The 19416-nt window shown below is 33.4% G+C and overlaps 1 protein-coding gene across 1 annotated transcript; it reads right to left on the reverse strand.

The window, feature by feature from the left end:
- Nucleotides 1-7191: 7191 nt before the first annotated feature.
- On the reverse strand, nucleotides 7192-9161 carry LOC127243782 (B3 domain-containing protein At4g34400-like). The gene is made up of 3 exons (XM_051263943.1): nucleotides 8867-9161; nucleotides 8221-8381; nucleotides 7192-7452 (listed from the first exon to the last, which is right to left on the reverse strand). The coding sequence occupies exons 1-3, from the start codon at nucleotides 9159-9161 to the stop codon at nucleotides 7192-7194; spliced, it is 717 nt and encodes a 238-aa protein (XP_051119900.1).
- Nucleotides 9162-19416: the final 10255 nt, after the last annotated feature.

Consider the following 19416-nt stretch of genomic DNA (forward strand, 5'->3'; position numbering starts at 1 on the left):
AACGAAAATAAAACATGAAAGAAAAGTAAGAAAATAGACGAATTGTTCTGTTGTGCGTGTGTGTGTTGTGTTTCTTTTTCCTACTTGTAATCCTAAGCTAGAATAACCACTTCTCCCACTAAAGGAGCGGTTACAATTATTTCTCCACCACTCTAAACCACTTGGCAACCTCCCACTACTACCTCCAACTTCCTGGTAACCTCCCACTACTACCTCCAACTTTCAAATCACCTCATTCGACTACCTCATAACCACCTCGTAACCCCCTTCTATCAGCTCCTTGGTAACCTCCTTTCATAAGCTCCTAACCACCTGGTAACCTTCTTCCATCAGCTCCCAGCCGCTTCCATTGCCTCTGGACCGGATTCCACTTGTTCTGAACTTCTTCCATTGCCTCTGGACCAGATATATTGTTTACTCCGACTTGTTTCCATCGTACTCCTAGCCGGTCCACGGGGATGTATCCCCAACAGCCTCGAGTTAAATGAAATCTTCAGTTTTCCTCTTGCTGGTTTGTTCCATGGAGTTTTTTGAATAAAGCATGAGAGTGCATAGGTCCTCCACTAATGTTAAGTACGAAATTATTAACCTAGGGCCAACGGAGGTAGTTATCCCATGATCTGTGGAAGATGTTGCTTTCTATCTTGTGGAGGCAACCTTCCTCTGCTTTCGACCCTGTGGAAGCATCACAATCCAATGGAAACTGTTGCCTTCGGTTCTGTGGAAGCAGTAGTCTTTGGCTCCGAGGCTTGAAGCTCCATTGCTGTTGAGCGGCTCCGTGGCCAATGAGCTCTGGCACCACTTTTGTCTTTGAGTCTCCTTCTCGTTCAGGTGCTTTTGGACCTATGTCCAACAATGCCCTTCTCAAAAGGGCTGGGCGATTGCTTCCATTGAGCCCATGTCCTTTTGCCTTGAGCCGTTTACTTGAATCAATTGTGGTCACTTCTGTCGACAAGGGATCCTCCTCGGCCTTCACTTCTTGGACTTCATCTCCATCTCAAAACATCAACATTTGATGGAGTGTCGAAGGCACACACTCGCATGCATGAATCCAATTCCGTCCCAATAAAGCCGAATAGAATGGCCTACCATCAATCACCATGAAATTTGATGATATTTCCTTTGTCCCCACCTGCACATTCAAAGTGATCATACCTGCCGGTTTGTAAGAATTTCCCACGAAATCGGTAAGCCGCACAAATGTAGAAATCAAATAATCACTAGTCTTTCCGAACTTCCGTAGGGTCTCAATTGGCAACACATTCACAGAAGCTCCACTGTCCACCAGAACTTGGTCAAGAGGATAGCCATTCATCGAGACCCGAATGTGCAAAGGCTTGACATGTTGGTTTTGGCCAGGCCCGAGCTTCTTATATTCTATCATTGTTGCCACATCATTCCATTCGAAGATAGGCTCTTCGTCAACGACAACTTCCTCTAACTCTTGAACTTCTTCCGGAGGCTCCTCTACTTGTCTTTTTTTAGGAAAGGACTCCATAGCCTGACTCCTTAGCGGCTCCACAGCCTGCTTTCTTTCTTGAAGTGGTTCCACAACCTGTATCCTTTCTGAAAGCGGCTCCACAACCTGCTTCTATTCTAAAAACGGCTCCAGAACTTGCTTCCTTAGTGGTTCCACAGCCTGCTTTATTTTTTGAAGCGGCTCCACAACCTGTTTGTTCTCTGAAAATGACTCAACAACGTGCTTCCTTTTTGAAAGCGGCTCCACAGCCTGCTTTCTCTCTAAAAGCGGCTTCACAACTTGCTTCCTTGACAGCTCCATGACTTGCTTTCTTTTTGGAAGCGGCCCTACAATTTGCTTCTTTTTTTCGAGGTGGCTCATGCGACCTTCCCTCCTCCATACGAGCCTCCAACTTTCTTCTTTGAGCTCGCCTCTTTTGGGTCCTAGTGAGTCCACTTATTGCCCTCCTAGTGGAAAGCTTCAGCTCATTCACAATCCATTTTTCGTTCTCTTTTATGATAGGGGGCTTTCGTGTCACCTTGGGAATGATGGTGATCTGGTCAGCCGTGGTAACAATCTAAATCCGTTTCCCATTTGCGACTCTCAGTTCTGCTACGATGGCCTCCGGCTTGGGTCCTTTGTATACTTTCCTCTTCTCCAATCTTGAGGCTTTCGGACTTGGGATGGTGATATCGGCATTAGGCTCTTCCTTGGCCGTCTTTGGTCGTGCCTCCTTCATGTTCAAACTTGAGCCTTTACCAAATGTCATTCTTATAAAGACGGCTTCTTTAGCGGGTGCCTTCGGTCCTAGATAATCTTGAACCGAAGGTTTTGACGGCTGAGTGCTAAGCCCGTCTTTCATCAGCCCTTTAGCCGACATGGTATTAGCAAAAGGAATAAACCCTTTGGTCAGTTTCAATTCCGGACACAAATAAGTCTTTTCATTTGCTAATTTCGTGGCCAAAGCTTCTGCCTTCGCAAAGTCCTTTTCGTCTGAAGTCGCTAGGGCTTTTACCTCTGCAGACTCTTTTCCGTATGGAACCTCCATAGCCTCTTGAGTCTCTTCCCCTACAACGTCCTTTTTGTATGGAGTCTCTGCCCTTACATTCTCCTTTTCGTTTGGAGCCTTCATGGTCCCTGAAGTCTCTACCTCTGCAAATTTTGGAGCTTCCATGGCTTCTGAAACCTCTGCCTCCGTAGACTCCTTTTCAACGGGAGCGTCCACAATCTCTGGAGTCTCTGCCTCCATAAGCCCTTATCAGAAATATCCAATGAATCTTTTTCTTTAACCCTTTCCTTTCAGAGTCGAATGCTTTTTCATCGAAAAACCTTTTAATAAAATATTCAAACAACAAAAAGTCTCCATTTTCAATCTTCATGCCCTCGACAAATTTACTCCATCCTTTAGCAAAACACTAGTTATCCTCCTTGTTTCGCACAGATGCAATCGATGGCATATTGTAGTGACCAAGAAGATATACTGCCTTTGGCCGTGGTTGATTCAACTGTTTTATAAATTCATCCAAAATCACAAAATGCAACATATATGTTCCATGTTAAATTTTGCAACTAATTTCTATTTTTTTTTTTTTTTAATGCTAGTTCAAAGCAATTTTATGAAATTTATTTTCTTTAAAGAAAAAATTGTGAGACAGGGTTTTTCCAAATGACCCGAACAATTATGGTAATTTTTTTTTTTTAAAAAAGCACAAACATTATAATAAGTTGAAAAAAAAATACAAAGACCTAAGGAAGATATATAGGACTTTGGAAGATATATTTCCCCTCTGTTAATATTGTGTAGATTTAGTTCGGAACAAATACTAAAAAATAATGATATTTTAATATTAAAGTAAGGTAGGTAAAAAAGTAAGATTAAAGTATTATAAAAATTTATTAAATGATCGGAAAAAAAATACTTGATTAAGTAGAAAACTTAATGACAATTTAATTATTATTTGTTAAAGTATAGGTAATAAAATTATGAGTTATTAAAGTTATTTACTTGGCATCTAAAAAAAATAGTAGCAAAATGTTGATGGACCGATAATATATATATATATATACACATATATATGTATACATATTTGAAGTTATGAGGTAAATATCCTTGCTATTGAAAGGAAATGAATGAAAAAAGAACAAAATGAGGATTTTATTGTCATTTTATGAAATAAAATATATTATTTTAAAGTAATATATATTCTAAAGGACAAAATATAGTTGGCATTGAAAAAATTTAAATTAAAAAAAAAATGAAGGGACCCATAAAGTTTCTTCTTGCACAAGATTTTTCATAAAATTGTTATTTTAAAGATTGAAATTTACGACCAAAATAATGAATTCAAAATTACATTCATTTGTATAAGGTCAAAAAATCACAAACAATACATTTGAAACAAGAACCAACCATACGACTTCCAAAATTCATCTTTTACTCCAAATATTATTGGCAGTATAAATTGAATCTTAAAATCATAGATCTATAGTTTGCTCGCAATAGAAAATACAAAATGAATGAAATGAAATATAGAGGCTTTTGTAGTCATTTTTTTAATTAAAACATAGAATTTCAAAATAATATATACATTCAATAAAGAACAAAATACTGTTGGTATTATAAGAAATCAAAGAGAAAATAAAAGGAGATAAAAGGGAAAAGAAAAGTGACTTGGAAAGTTCTTTCTTGCACAAGGATTGACCCAAAAATTGTATTTTGAAAATTAAATTTATGGCAAAAATAACGAACAAAAAATAACATTCCCTTTTGCAAGTTTAAAAAGATCACAAATAATAAAAAATAAAACAAAAAATATTAACTTCAACCACTAAGCAAACGCCAAAACCCTAACTTCATTCAAACGATCTCTAGATGCCTAGGTTGAATCTTAAATTTGTAGATCTAAAACTTGTTGGACAAAAATAAAATTGAATGAAATAAAATGAAAAATAAACATACCAGTTCCCTATAGTTGATTTTCTTATAATAATACTTGAAAAATGTGGGTACTTTCTTTTGGTGGAGATGGACAGACTTATGGCATTTCCGCGGGAGGAACAATAAAGAATGTCGAAGAATTTCAAATAAATTGATGGAAACTCAAATTTCCTTAAATGAAAGGAGATTATTATGTATAACAATTTCAAAAAATATTGTTATAGATCTCTTTTTACAAATATGAATGCTACTTATATATATATTAAAACAGAAAGTTATAACTTATATGCGAAGGAAAAAAATATTATTTTTAATCGATAAAACCAATGTTATTTTTTAAGAAAAAAAATATTTATTAAAAAATTTTATATTTTATTTGAAAAGTAAATGCAAATCCAGTCATTTGCATTAAATGAATAATTCAAATAAAGTAGACTTTTAAACTATATTAAGAAAGTTGCTAGGTACCAATTATTATTTTAACAATAGTAAGTAAAAGTTTGAATATATATATATCTTTTTTTAAAAAAATCCTAGTTACCAATTATTATTGCTATTTTAAAAATATATAATTATTAGAGAGTAAATTTTGAATATATATTATAAAGAAAATGTTGTTACCAACTATAAGTGGATATGTTTATTTTAGGTGTGTTTTATAATAGGCATGGGTTAATGTGTTGATAATATAAAAATAATATTTTTTATTGAATTATTATTATTTTTTATTAGTATATATTCCCTCCGTCCACGGATAAAGTATACATTTACTTTTGACGCGGAGTTTAAAAAATAAGTATTTTACTTTAAAGTAGTATAATGATATTTTTGCCCTTGCTTTTTGATATAAAAGTAATGATGTGATGTAAAGTAAGGGTATTTGTGAAAAAAAAATGGGGTATTTAATGAAATGGTTACTTTGTAATTGGACGTCCCAAAATAGAAATATGTATACTTTATAGCTGGACGGAGGGAGTATATATTTTCCTTCCAACTTAAAGTACCTTTTTATTTATTTATTTATTTTGGTTTGTCCCACCAAAATACGATTAATTTTTACTTAAATTACAAATATACCATTATACATATAATTACTTTATACATAAATTCAAATGACAAAAATATCAAAACAACTTATATATTTCTACTCACTAATAAAATACATTAGTAATATGACATCTGATTAAAACTATATTCACATATTTATATAGTTCTTTTTATTGTTATTAGGAGATTATTTTACAATTTAGGATGCTTTAAATTATTATTATGATTAATTTTCCAATTTAAAATTGATATATATGTCAATATAATTGTTTTGAAATTTAATACATTAATATAATCGTTATGATTTATATAATATTTTTATAATAATATGTAAATAATTAACTATAATTTTATTTATTTAACTTTTATAATTATAAATTATAAAAATCATATTTCATCTTACTTTTATTTGGTGTGTTTGTTTGGGAGTTTGAATTTTGAGTTTGAGATTTGAATGGTAAGAATTTTATTCCCAAAAAAAACAATCTTCGAAAACTATTTCGGTATGTTAGATTGTAATGATTGTTGGATATGATAAGTTATATTGAACATATAGACTTCTCATATTTCAAAACATAATATAAATGCAACATATACTTCTCATTGTTAATAAAAAAACATTTATATTTTGTAAATTAATTTCTAAAGACCATTTAAAAAGTAAATCAAATTAAAAATCGAACCAATTAATTATAGTTATAACAAAAAAAAAGTATTAGAAGATCCAGAAACTATAATATCTCTCAATAGGTTAGTTCACATAAAAATAGGTACTCTTTATTAAAAAATAAAAAGTTTAAACAGCCATGTTTATTAGGAAGGATTTTGTAGATAGAATGATTCAATCCCTAAATATTTGAAAAAAAAAAACAAATATTGAGCATACCGATGTTTATCAGCCTAATTTCTTGATTGTTTTGAAAAAGATTATCTTCACTTTGCTTCATGAATTTCTTCGGTCATTTCAACATTATCGATGGGTCCATATTCACCGGTTCCTTCAACATTATCGATGGACACATTTATCGGCCTCATTAATGACTTCATGAATTGCTTCACTCTTTGGAACAATTTCATTGAATACATATTCATTCACTTTATTCGCTTCTTCAATCATTTGAACATTATCTTTTTCATTGACTTCATTACTTTGTTCGATAATTTAAACACTATCTTCGAGCACATGTCACTCGTCCACTTCATCGACCAATTAATTTTATGTATTTCTGTTGGTTTTGATTAATTTATTATGTACATTTTTTGTTGCTTGTATTTTTTATTTTTATTTTACGACCAATCTTAACTCATAGCATTAATAATGAAACAGTAACCTACCTAATTACATAAAATAATAATAATAATAATTGACTTACATTACCAATCAAATGTGCGAATTTTCCTCTCATTTTTCTATTGACGCTCAACTTTAATTGACACCAAAAGCCGTAGTAATATACTAAAATTGATGACACAGAATATTATCCACACCAAAAATAAAAATAAAAATAAATAAAAACCTTTTATAGGTTAATGTATGAGATGTAAACTATAGATTTCCAATCAACGAAAAGAAGCAAGATTGTCACAGTATAGATAAAAAAAGTTGCTAGAATTCTAAAGGCATTCTTGATGTCTAAACAACATAAAACATACGCATCATAATTGTAATTCAAAGATAGGTTTGGAATTCCCTAGCTTCTTATACGATAAATGAGTTTGCCGAATCATTAGTTATAACATCTCCAATTTAGCCTCGAATCTGATTGGCACGAACAACAATAACATGAATGGCTAGTTCGTCTTCTCCCTCCACGAGCTCACAAATGCATCTATCATCTTTATCTATATTGTTGAAGGTGCATACTTTTCTCCATCCTCCAGATATTGATATCCGTCCGTCTTTCCATTCTTTACATCTTGCCATGAGTCTCCTTCCGGTGGAATCTATGAACTGAGCCTTCTTTGAAAAATCTATATTATTATCTTGCACTACATCCCTGGGAACAAACTGAAACAAGAAAAGAAAGATCATGTTGTGTATACGACAATACAGAGTATTGAAAAAATAATTTATACATTATATGTACTAAAATATAGGAAAAGATGAACATTTCGAAACAAAACAAACCATTGAACAATATAATATTATTCACAAACAATAAAAACTAGATCTTAATAAAATAAATACATATATTAAAATGAGATCAATATGCCAAAATAAAATAAAAACACAAGTAAAATAAATAGTTTGTTATTTTATCTTTCTCACCATTACTAAAAAAAAAAAATACTCAAAATTTTCAATAAAACTACGATCTTTTCTCACAATATATCTAAAAAATAATAAAAATTACTTCCCTAAAACAATATCATAATTACCCGAAACGTTTTCACAATTTTCAATAAAAAGCAACAAAGATCTCACTATTTATAATATAGTAGAAAACACTACCAAATAACTTTCGAGTTAGTAGTATACGGTGCTATATATATATATATATATATATGCCATTGTCCAAAAAAAGTATAACAAGTAGTTATAGTTAGGTATCGCCGCCGACGTCTAATTTTTCCTAATAACATTCGTTATGAAAAAATTAGTAATCAACAAATTATCTATCAACTAATAGAAGTATTTTCTTACAATCTAAAGCTCGTTCTATATATGCTATATATATCAAAACACAACAATCAAATATATTGTGGCTATCCAAATATTGAAGAACTTATTAAGTAGATACTTTCATAAGAAATTGTTTCGAATATCAAATTTTACCAAATTGCCCTTTCGTTTATCCATTACTCCGGTGACAAAGTATGGGTTTCGAGGTTGTGAAGCTAGACCAGCCCTGAAAATGTCTATTCCGTAGCGTTGTTCAATCCGATCTCTCGGGAGTCTCTCTGAATCTTGCTGATCTCTTGTTGGTAGTGTTCTTTCTAAATTCTCACCACCAATATCATTTACGAAATAAGATATATACCATAAATCATGAAATTGTCAATTCATTATATCAAACATATAGGTTTCTGATACTTCAAAACATAATATTAATGCAACATATATTATCATTGTTAGTCAATATATTTTGAAGAAATTGATAAATTTCACCATAAGAAATTCTATGAAATAGAGAAACACAATTATGCAAAACAACTTCGTATCTTGTAAATTACCCTTTTAAGAACCATTTTAAAAACAAATCAAATTAAAAATCGAATAAATTATTTGTAGTTATAAGAAAAAATATTTTATAATGATTAAAAAACTATAACGTCTTTCAATAGGTTAGTTCACATGAAAATAGGTATATAATCTTCATTGTAAAATAAAAGATTTAAATAGCCATGCTTATTACCAAGGATTTTATAGATAGCCTTATTCAAAAGCTAAATATTTTGAAAAAATAGCATATAGGACTTACCGATGTTTAGCTGCTCAATTTCTTGATTGTTTTGAACATGATCATCTTCACTTGCTTCATTAATTTCTTTGGTCATTTCAACATTATCGATGGGCAGATGCTCAACTGTAACTTCAACATTATTGATGGGCTCATATTCATCGGTCACTTCATTGACTTCATTGTCCACATCAGTATTCTCCGATGAATATTTTTCTTCAATCTTTTCCATTCCAGAAGGGCCGAATGCGTTCACATCGAAAAACCCTTTAGTAAAATATTCGAAAAATAAGAAGTCTCCATCCTCAAACTTCATGCCCTCGACAAATTGAGTCCATCCTTCAGCCAAACACCATTTATCCTCATATTTTCGCACAGATGCAGTCCATGACGTGTTGTGGTAACCAAGAAGATATACTACCTCTGGCAATGGTTGATCCAGCTGTTCTATAATTTCATTCGGAATACTCTGTTGCAATATATATGTTTCATGTTACATTATGCAATTAATTAATCTATGTTTATTTGAATATTTTGTTTTTTTATGTAATTTTTTATCATGCAATCTTCACTATTTTTTGCAAAAATACATTATTCATCTTATAAAACATCACATCTAAGACACGATTGAACAATAAAATAAAATAAAAAACACTCATTTATTCAAGATATTCTTGACAAATATATAGTCAATATAAATTCTATGAATATTTTATAAATTTGAGCCACTTGGATAAATAAAATGTGCATATAATATGCATAATTTTAACAAACACAAGATTAACTATCACAAAATATTGTGTATCTTTGTATTAAAATTTAAATACCGTAAAATAATTTTCTAATTGTTTTGATGTTTTCACCGAGATGTAATGATTAAATGAAAGCGAAGGTATTTATTTGTTTGTTTGGTTTTTATTTTCTTTTTTTTTTTAGGTCAATACTATAAAATATATAAGTTCATCTTAGTATCCTATATATATATATATATATATATATGAGATATATCTTCCCGTGTGGATCCATTGCATTGCCTCGATTTATTTATTTAATTTATATTAGTTCCAGGATAGCTATTCTATGAAAATTATATTTTTCGGTAAAGAAAAAATTGTGAGAAAATCTTATTCCAAATGACCAGAACAATTATGGTATAATTGTTTTTTAAAAAAAGGTAAAAAAAGTATAATAAGTTGAAAAATGATAAAAATACCTAAGGAAGATAGAAATTTGGAACAAATATATTTCCAGTCTGTTAAAATTATGTAGATTTTGTTATGAATGTTAAAGTAGGATGGGTAAAAAGTAAAGTGAGGATATTATAGAAAAAATATTAATTAGTTTATAAAAAAACAATTTGATCAGTAGAAAAACTAGTGATAATTTAATTATTATTAATTATAATAACGAGAATAAAATTATGAGTAGATAAAATTATTTACATGAATTGTGAATATATTTAGGGGCATCCAAAAAGAAATAATGGCATAATTTTTGGACGGATATATATATATATATATATACATATATGAACTTAATGGGTAATATATAGAGAGGTATGAGTGAAGCAATAAAAGTTTTTTATGATCATTTTGCCAAAATTTTATTTAGAATTTTAAATAAGATTTACATTTTAAAATTTTTCTTAAATGTTTTTGCAATTGAATGGAAGTGAATAAAAAAAAGAAAGAAACAAAATATGATAAAAAGTTTTACTGTCATTTTTTGAAATAACATATACAGGGTATTATATATTGTTTTCTTGAATAAATATATTATATTAAGATAATGTATATATTCACTAAAGGACAAAGAACAGCTGGTATTGAAAAAAATTAAATAAAAAATAAAAGAAAAAAAATTGAAAGGACTCCTAAAGTGTCTTTTTCCCAATATTTGCGATAAAAATTGTTATTCAAAGATTAAAATTTACGATGAAAAAATATGAATACTAAATCACATTTATTTGTATAAGTTGTAAAAAATGGGGAACAATGCATTTAAAAACAAGAACCAAGCATAAAAAAATTCATCTTTCATTCGAAATGTCATTAGCAGTGTAAATTGAATTTTAAATTTATAGATCTATAGTTTGCTCGCAATAGAAAACACAAAATGAATGAAATGAAATATTAAGGGTTTTATAGTCATTTTTTGATTAAAATATAGATTTTAAAAAAAATAATATATACATTCAATATGGAACAAAATATAGTTGATATAGAAAGAAATCAAAGAGAAAAAAAAAAAAGGAAAAAACTGACTTAGAAAGTTCTTTCTTATACAAGGTTTGCCGTAAATATTGTATTTTGAAGATTAAATTTATGGCGAAAATAATGAACAAATAATTACATTCTCTTGTGTAAGTTTTAAAAAGATTGCAAAAAGAACAAAAAACAAAAAAAAAACACTTCAACAACAAAACAAACGCCAAAACCTTTACTTTATTGAAAATATCTTTAGATGCGTAGGTTGAATTTTAATTTTATAGAACTAAAACTCGTTATAAAAAAAAAAAAATTGAATGAAATAATCCGGAAAATAAACATACCAGTTCCCTATAGTAGAATCTCTTAAAATAAAACTTGAAAAAAGCAGGACACTTTATATTGGTCGATATGGACAAAGTTATGTTATATCCACGGGAAGAACAAAAAAAAATGTCGAAGACTTGAAAGTAAATCGATAGAAACTCAAATTTCCTTAGATGAAAGGAGATTAGAATTTGTAATGATTTCAAGGAATATTATTATAGATCTACTTTCTACATGCATGAACGCTACTTATATATATTAACACAGAAAGTTGCAACTTATATATGAATGAAATAATATTATTTTTAATTGGTAAAACCATTGTTATTTTTCTAGAAAAAAAATATTTATTACAAAAAGTCATAATAAATGCAAATTCAATCATTAGCATTAAATGAATAATTCAAATAAAGTAAAATTTAAAACTATATTTTAAAAAATTTACTACTTACCAATTATTTTTTTTAACAATAGTAAGTAAAATTTTGAATATATATATATTTTAAAAAACTATCTAGTTACCAATTATTATTGTTATTTTAAAAATAGATAATTATTATAGAGTAAATTTTGAATGTATACATTATAAAAATAATGTTGTTACCAACTATAAGTGGATATGTTTATTTTTGTGTGTTTTATAATAATAGGCATTGGTTATTGTGTTGATAATATAAAAATAATATTTTTTATTGAATTATTATTATTTTTATTAATATATATACTCTTTTATTTTTGTTTCTTCCACTCAAAAATATCATTTTTCTATTTTAGAAAAAATAATTATATACTGTTAGGATTAATTGAATAAACTATATTTTCATTGTTTACAATTAGAGTATAATATTATATTTATACAAGAGTATATTAGGCAGGGATATATATCTAAATATATACAATATATATATATCAACATCCCCCTCAAACTCAAGGTGGAACGGTGGAACCCAACTTGAGTTTGCTCAAGAATAATTGAAAACGGCCGGAAAGATGAGGCTTGGTGAATCCGTCGGCAGTCTGATCAGCAGAGGGAATGGGAGACAAGGAGATGTTTCCATGAGCAACGTGATGACGTACAAGGTGACAGTCGATCTCAATGTACTTTGTACGCTCGTGGAAGACATCATTCGTCGAAATATTCATGGCGTTCTGACTGTCGCAATGGATAATAGTGGCAGAGGACTGAGGCACTCCGAGATCAGCCAGCAGCTAGCGAAGCCATAGAAGCTCGGTAGTGGCGTCGGCAAGAGCTCTATATTCGGACTCTGCACTGGACCGGGAGACAACCGTCTGTTTTCTTGCTGCGCCACGAAATAAGCGAGTCGCCAAGGAAGAAGCAAAACCCGGTGGTCGAGCGGCGATCAGAGGGATCTCCCGCCCAATTAGGATCAGAATACCCGGTCAAAACTAAGGAAGAATGAGCTGAATAATGAAGCCCATGAAGGAAAGTACCTTTGATGTACCGGAGAATCCGTAGAACAGCAGAATGATGAGACGTCCGAGTAGCAGACATAAACTGACTAACGATATGGACGGCATAGGCAATATCCGGTCGAGTGACAGTCAGGTAGATCAGACTTCCCACCAGCTGATGATGCAGAATAGGATCATCAAGGGGGACGCCGTCCATCGGAGTAAGACGATAATCAGAATCAAGAGGCGTAGGGGCAGTCTTGGAGTCAGTGAGACCGGCACTAGACAGGAGGTCGGAGGCATACTTGGCTTGAGAGAGATATTTCCGTCGGAGGTGTCGGAAATCTCAAGTCCTAGGAAGTACCGAAGAGGCCCTAGACTTTTCATCTCAAAGTGACGGTGTAGATGAGCCTGCAGCTCAGAGATACCTGATGCATCATCTCCCGTAATGATCATGTCATCCACATAAAGTAGTAAAATAGTAATTCCAGCTGACCCACGTCGAAGGAAAAGAGCCGAATCATGATCGCTAGAAGTAAAGCCAAGCTGGAGTAGAGCAGAGCTAAATTTCGAAAACACGGCTCGAGGTGCCTATTTCAAACCATATAGGGCACGACGAAGTTTACATACCTTGGAAGAGGTAGGAAAACCAGGAGGAGGAGACACATAGATGTCCTCGGATAAATCACCATGCAAGAACGCATTCTTGACATTGAGCTGGTACAGGGGCCACCGACGAGCGGCAGCGATAGCGATAAGACAGCGGACAGAGGTGAGACGAGCAACCGGGGCAAATGTCTCCTCATAGTCTATACCATACTGCTGGGTGTAGCCTTTGGCTACCAAACGCGCCTTGTAGCGCTCGATGGATCCATCAAAGTGAGTTTTGATTCTGAATACCCACTTGCAGCCAATAGGTTTCTTGCCAGAGGGAAGATCAACCATATCCCACGTATGAGTTTTCTCCAAAGCCTGAAACTTCTCAGACATAGCCTGCCGCCACAACGGATCCGCATACGCTTCACGAAAGGACCTTGGCTCATTGTGGGACAAGGTGGCAGAGAAGCAGTGATAATCAAGTAAGTGAGTAGGAAGGTGACTAATCCGAGTGGAACGGCGAGTGCCAGGATCAGGGTCTGAGATCGAAGTAGTGTCAGGCTCTGGTGATGGTGATGTATAGGAGTCGAGAGTAGGAGTAGGCTCGGGGATCAACGTCGGTTCAGGAGGTGCAACTGGGACAGCATCAGGAGCGGGGGACGGGGCCGTGTCATCGGAGGAGAATAGAGGTGGAGAGGACAAGGCAAAGAACGGAGACGAACGATCAAAGGGAACTCGAAAGTGGGACAAGGTAGAGAATTTAGTATTCTCCCAGAATGTGACATGACGAGAAATACGTAGTCTATTGGAAATGGGATCCCAACAACGATAACCCTTATGCTCTAACCCGTATCCCAGGAAGCAACACAGACGCGCGCGAGGTTCTAACTTAGTGCGCTCATGAGGAGGGAGGAGGACAAAACTGACACAACCGAAAGGGCGGAGAAGACTATAATTAGGAGCACGATTAAATAGTCTTTCAAATGGACTGACATTAACCATGACAGAGGAAGGGACACGATTTATAGTGTGGACAACAGTGAGTGCGGCTTCCCTCCAAAAGCGATCCGGACAAGAGGCATATAAGAGAAGGGTGCGGACTGTATCGAGAATATGTCGGTGTTTACGTTCGGCGCGACCATTTTGTGGAGAGGTGCATGGGCAGGAGCATTGGACAACAGTACCCTGATCAGATAGGAAACGAAGGAAGGATTAATCGGTATACTCAAGAGCATTATCTGTGCGGAGAGTTTTTATGGTGGAGGAAAATTGGGTATGTATCATTTTAGCAAAGTCCATATAAATAGATTGAAGTTCAGAACGCTGTCGCAGAAAGTAAATCCATGTAAAACGAGAATAGTCATCAATAAAAATCACAAAATAACGAGAACCATTCATAGACACAACAGGCGAAGGTCCCCAAATATCCGAGTGAACTAAAGAAAAAGGTGTATCAGCAACGGAAGTACTATGAGGAAATGAGAAGGCAAGTTGTTTTCCCAACGAACAATCCACACAATTAAAGAATTAAACTTGACAGAACCCAAACGATCCTGACTAATCAAAGACCTGAGTTTATTGGAGGACGCATGACTGAGATGATGATGCCATTGAAGGCAGGATGGTGTAGAGGTGGTGGCAGCCGAGATAGAGGGACGAGGGAGTTGGAGTGACTCAAGTTCAAATAAGCGGCCCGTCTTCCGGCCCTTCCCGAGGGTCCGCCCGGTTTGCGCATCCTGAACCTGCACACCATTAGAAGAAAAAATCACAGTGAGACCTTGATAAACCAATTGACCAACGAAAATCAGATTTAATGTTAATTGGGGAATACAATATGTGTCGGGGAGGGATAAGGACGAGGTGGATGTATGTCCAGTATGAGTGATGCGCATATGGGTACCATTTGCAGTAAGGATAGGAGGTAGGGATGATGCGGTGGATGTAGAGGTCATAAGGCGTCTATCAGAGGTCATATGATTACTGCAGGCAGAATCAAAATACCAAGGAGAGTTACCTGATGTGGTAGACATGGCGGTATTGGAAGATAGAACCTGTTTAAGAAGAGCCTCCAGGTCCTGAATTGTAGGAGGCACAGGCGCAACCGTGGCAGAGGCTGTGACAAAGGAGGTACTAGATTGAGGAGGTCCACGAATATGCCGAGGCTTGTAGTTACTACTGCCAGAGCGAGACGGCCGAGTAGGGAAATATTGTATGGTATGGCCTAAAATATGACAGTAGTGACACTCCACCTTGGGGCAATGACCGAAGTCATGATCAGAAGACTGACATCATTTGCAGCGCTGGGAACGACTCTGAGTAAGAGTATGGGCGGTGACCGCAAGAGCAGAATCAAGCAGAGGAGCCTTGGCTAGGTGGAGACGAGTTTCCTTAAAAAGAATCTCCTGAATAGCTGCATCCAAGGTAGGAAATGGGTGCCGATGTAACAAAGAGGCATGAAATGCCTCATACTGTGGACGCAAAGCCATCAAGACCTGAATGAGGCGAAGATGATCAGGACTGATCTTAGCTTGATCCAACCGATGCCAAAGGGGTTGCACTTGCGCAAGGAAGTCGTTGATAGATTGTCCTGGTTCCTGTTTTAGATCATGGAGAGTGCTCCATAACTGATAATAGTGTGCCAAACCAGTAGCACGGAAGCGGACTGCCAAGAAATCCCACGCTGCCTTGGCAGTTTCAAATTGGGCAAGCTGCACATGTATTGCCGGAGTGGAAGTATTATGCAACCAAGTGAGAATTTGATGGTTCTTACTGTCCCAATCCTCCAATTTTTCAATATAAGATTCAACAACTTTAACGGTAGGTGCAACTTCTCCTATAGAAACCGAAGCAACTGGAGCAACTATATCCCCCGTAACAATCCGCCATAATTTCCTACCTATCAGAAAGCTTTTCATCGATTGTGCCCACAAACTATAATTATCTCCGGACAGAACAACATTTATCGGAATATGGACATCCATCTTTTCCATAAAAATTCAAGGGTAGACAATATCTCAAACCTCAAGCCGAAAGCCGAAACGACAGAAACACAAGCAAAACTGAATCGAACCCGAAACCGAAAAATCAGACGGATACAAAAAACTGCTCAAACGGAAGAAGTGAGTATACCATCGCGGAGGAAATTAAATTCCGAACACGATGGTGCAAAGATCGCCTTCAACGGCCGCCGCACGCGCCTCCACGCGCCGGCGAGGTGTCCGGCCGAAAATCTCGTCAGGTGTGTGGGGGGATCACGCGCCGCCGTTCGCCGATCTGTTCCGGAGTCCGGCCGGTCTTGTGGCGGCGAAGACGATGGTGGTGGCGGTGACGGTCGGCGGTGGTCGGAAAGATACGATCTGGAATGCGTGGGTTGTTTCGATTTGGTCGGGAAAAATCATGGCTCTAATACCATGTTAGGATTAATTGAATAAACTATATTTTCATTGTTTACAATTAGAGTACAATATTATATTTATACAAGAGATATATTAGGCAGGGATATATATATATCCAAATATATACAATATATATATCAACATATACCATGCAATTAACAGCAGTATTGTCAGCTTGATTTAGATTCGGAAATAATGGGACTCTCGACGGAGTCGGAAATAACAATAATCTCGATGAAGTCGGAAATAATAGGACTCTCGATAGAGTCGAAAATAACGGCACTCTCGATAGAGTCAGAAATGACAGGACTCTCGATATAGATAAAAATAACAAGACTCTCAATATAGTCAGAAACATGGCTCTGAAGAAATGTGGTAGACAAATCCAAATAGATATGCAGACATGACTTCGTCGTAGAAAAAATGAGGACTCAAATCAAAAACTGAAAAAAAAAAAAAAACTATAGTCAAAATCTCAAAATTTGAAGATCTCCGTTCACACCATCAAACAAAAGCAAAAAAAAAATAAATCTCAAAGTTGGAAGACCTCCAGTTACATTTATACCCGGAGAAACGTGAGTTAGTAGACTATATATAGTATAGGAGAAAAGTAGGTTCCGATACCATCTTAGAATTTGGGGAAAAATTATAAAATTGTATTATTACAAAAATACGAGTACAAAAATATATATACCAGCGGGCTGGGGCTAAACTAAAATAAATAATACAAAATAGAATATCTATATCTAACAAAGTCAAATAACAAAAATATCAAAACCTCATAATAGCTCATAAAATACATTAGTCACTACAAAAAAAATAATATATTTGTAACAGAATTCCGTCACTAAAGATCACGTAGCTAACGTAATTCCATCATTAATTCCGTCTCTAATATCATTAGTAACGGAAAAAGTGAATTTAATGACGAAAAAATCTCGTTACAAAAATGATATTTTCTTGTAGTGAGTAATATACAATACATCTGATTAAAAAAATATTCAAATATTTATATAGTTCTTTTTATTGTTATTAGGCGATTATCAATTAAAAATATTATTGTTGTTAATTCTGTATTAGTAGAAATACAAATATAGGATGCTTTATGTTATAATTTTGATTAATTTTTCACTTTCAAATTTAATATATATGTCGATATAATTTCTTTTGAAACTTAATACATTAATGTAATCGTTATGATTTCTATAATACTGTTATAATAATATGTAAATAATTAACTATAATTTTATTTATTTTACTTTTATTATTATAGATTATAATAATCATATTTTATGTTACTTTTCTTAAAAAGAAATAATTGGATATCCTATGAGATGGAGGTTGAGATTTATTTGTTGTGTTTGTTTGGGTCATTAGATTTTGAGTTTGTGATTTGAATAGAAAAAAATTTAAATTGAAATAGTTGTATGATGTGATATAAATATGTATTAATGTGATATTTTGAAATGTAAAATTGAATTTTAGTATAATATAAAAAATAAAAAAGAGATATTTGATTTAATATTTTTGATGGAAAAATTTGGTGAATAGTAAAAATATGAGAAAATATCCCAAAAAAACATAACCTTCGAAAACTATTTCAGTGTGTTAAATTGTAATGATTGTTGGATATGATATAATGTTTATGCGTCTATATTCGAATGATGTAATAACACATGTAAAACGTTATTATTGATATTATCATCATTATTATATCAATAAATTATCTTAAATGAATAATTAATTTTAATATAAAATTAAAAATTTAAAATCAATACTTAATGTGATCAACTTCATTTAATGAGAAGAATAATATGCGAGTGTAAATGAATAATGAAAACATATTAAAAATACAATTAAACAAATTCCCTCTCTCTCTCAACAAATTATATGTTACTAAAATAAATATGTATATATATATATTCATTTTTTTTTTAAATATTGATCAGAATTATTTTGTTGATGTGATATAAAATTTATCTCTAAAAAGTGATATTTAATTTTAATTATAATTAACTCCAAAATATGCATGGGTTTCTTTGCTTTGTATTGTGTTGTGTTGTTGTTTTACTATTTTTATGTTTTATTTTACTATTTTTAAGAGAAAATGATATCTGTTGATATATTTTTTCAACAAACAAAAAATAAAATTCAAAGATATGGAAATATTCTTAAATTTGATTAATTAGTGTTTGAGATTAGAAATCTCTAAATACTGTACGGTACATAAGAAAATTAACTGGAAATTAAAATGCTGGAAATTAAAGTGGTGATCCCCGAATCTGACTTTGCTTTGTTGAAGTTGATTGAAGATGCCTTCTCCAGAAAAATCCAAATCCTTAAATATTCCTTGAGAAACGGAACTGGAAACCGTCGCCCGAAATGTTACAACGCCTCTTTTTCAACCGTCTCTAACCCTTCTCCTACTGACACATGCCCTCAACCGACCAAAGTACCATTCTTGCTCACTCGCAATAGTATCTGACTCTCTGGACCGACCGCAAACCTTCCGCCCTTTTGGCCCGACCGCAAATCTTCTGCCTTGTTGGTCCGACTGCAAACCTCCCGACTTGCAGACCACCCGACTTGTTTGGTCCAGCCGCATACCTCCCGACTTACAGACCATCCGACT

This window comes from Andrographis paniculata, unplaced genomic scaffold (assembly GCF_009805555.1).
Source record: "Andrographis paniculata isolate CXL003 unplaced genomic scaffold, ASM980555v1 Contig98END, whole genome shotgun sequence".
Lineage (NCBI taxonomy): Eukaryota > Viridiplantae > Streptophyta > Magnoliopsida > Lamiales > Acanthaceae > Andrographis > Andrographis paniculata.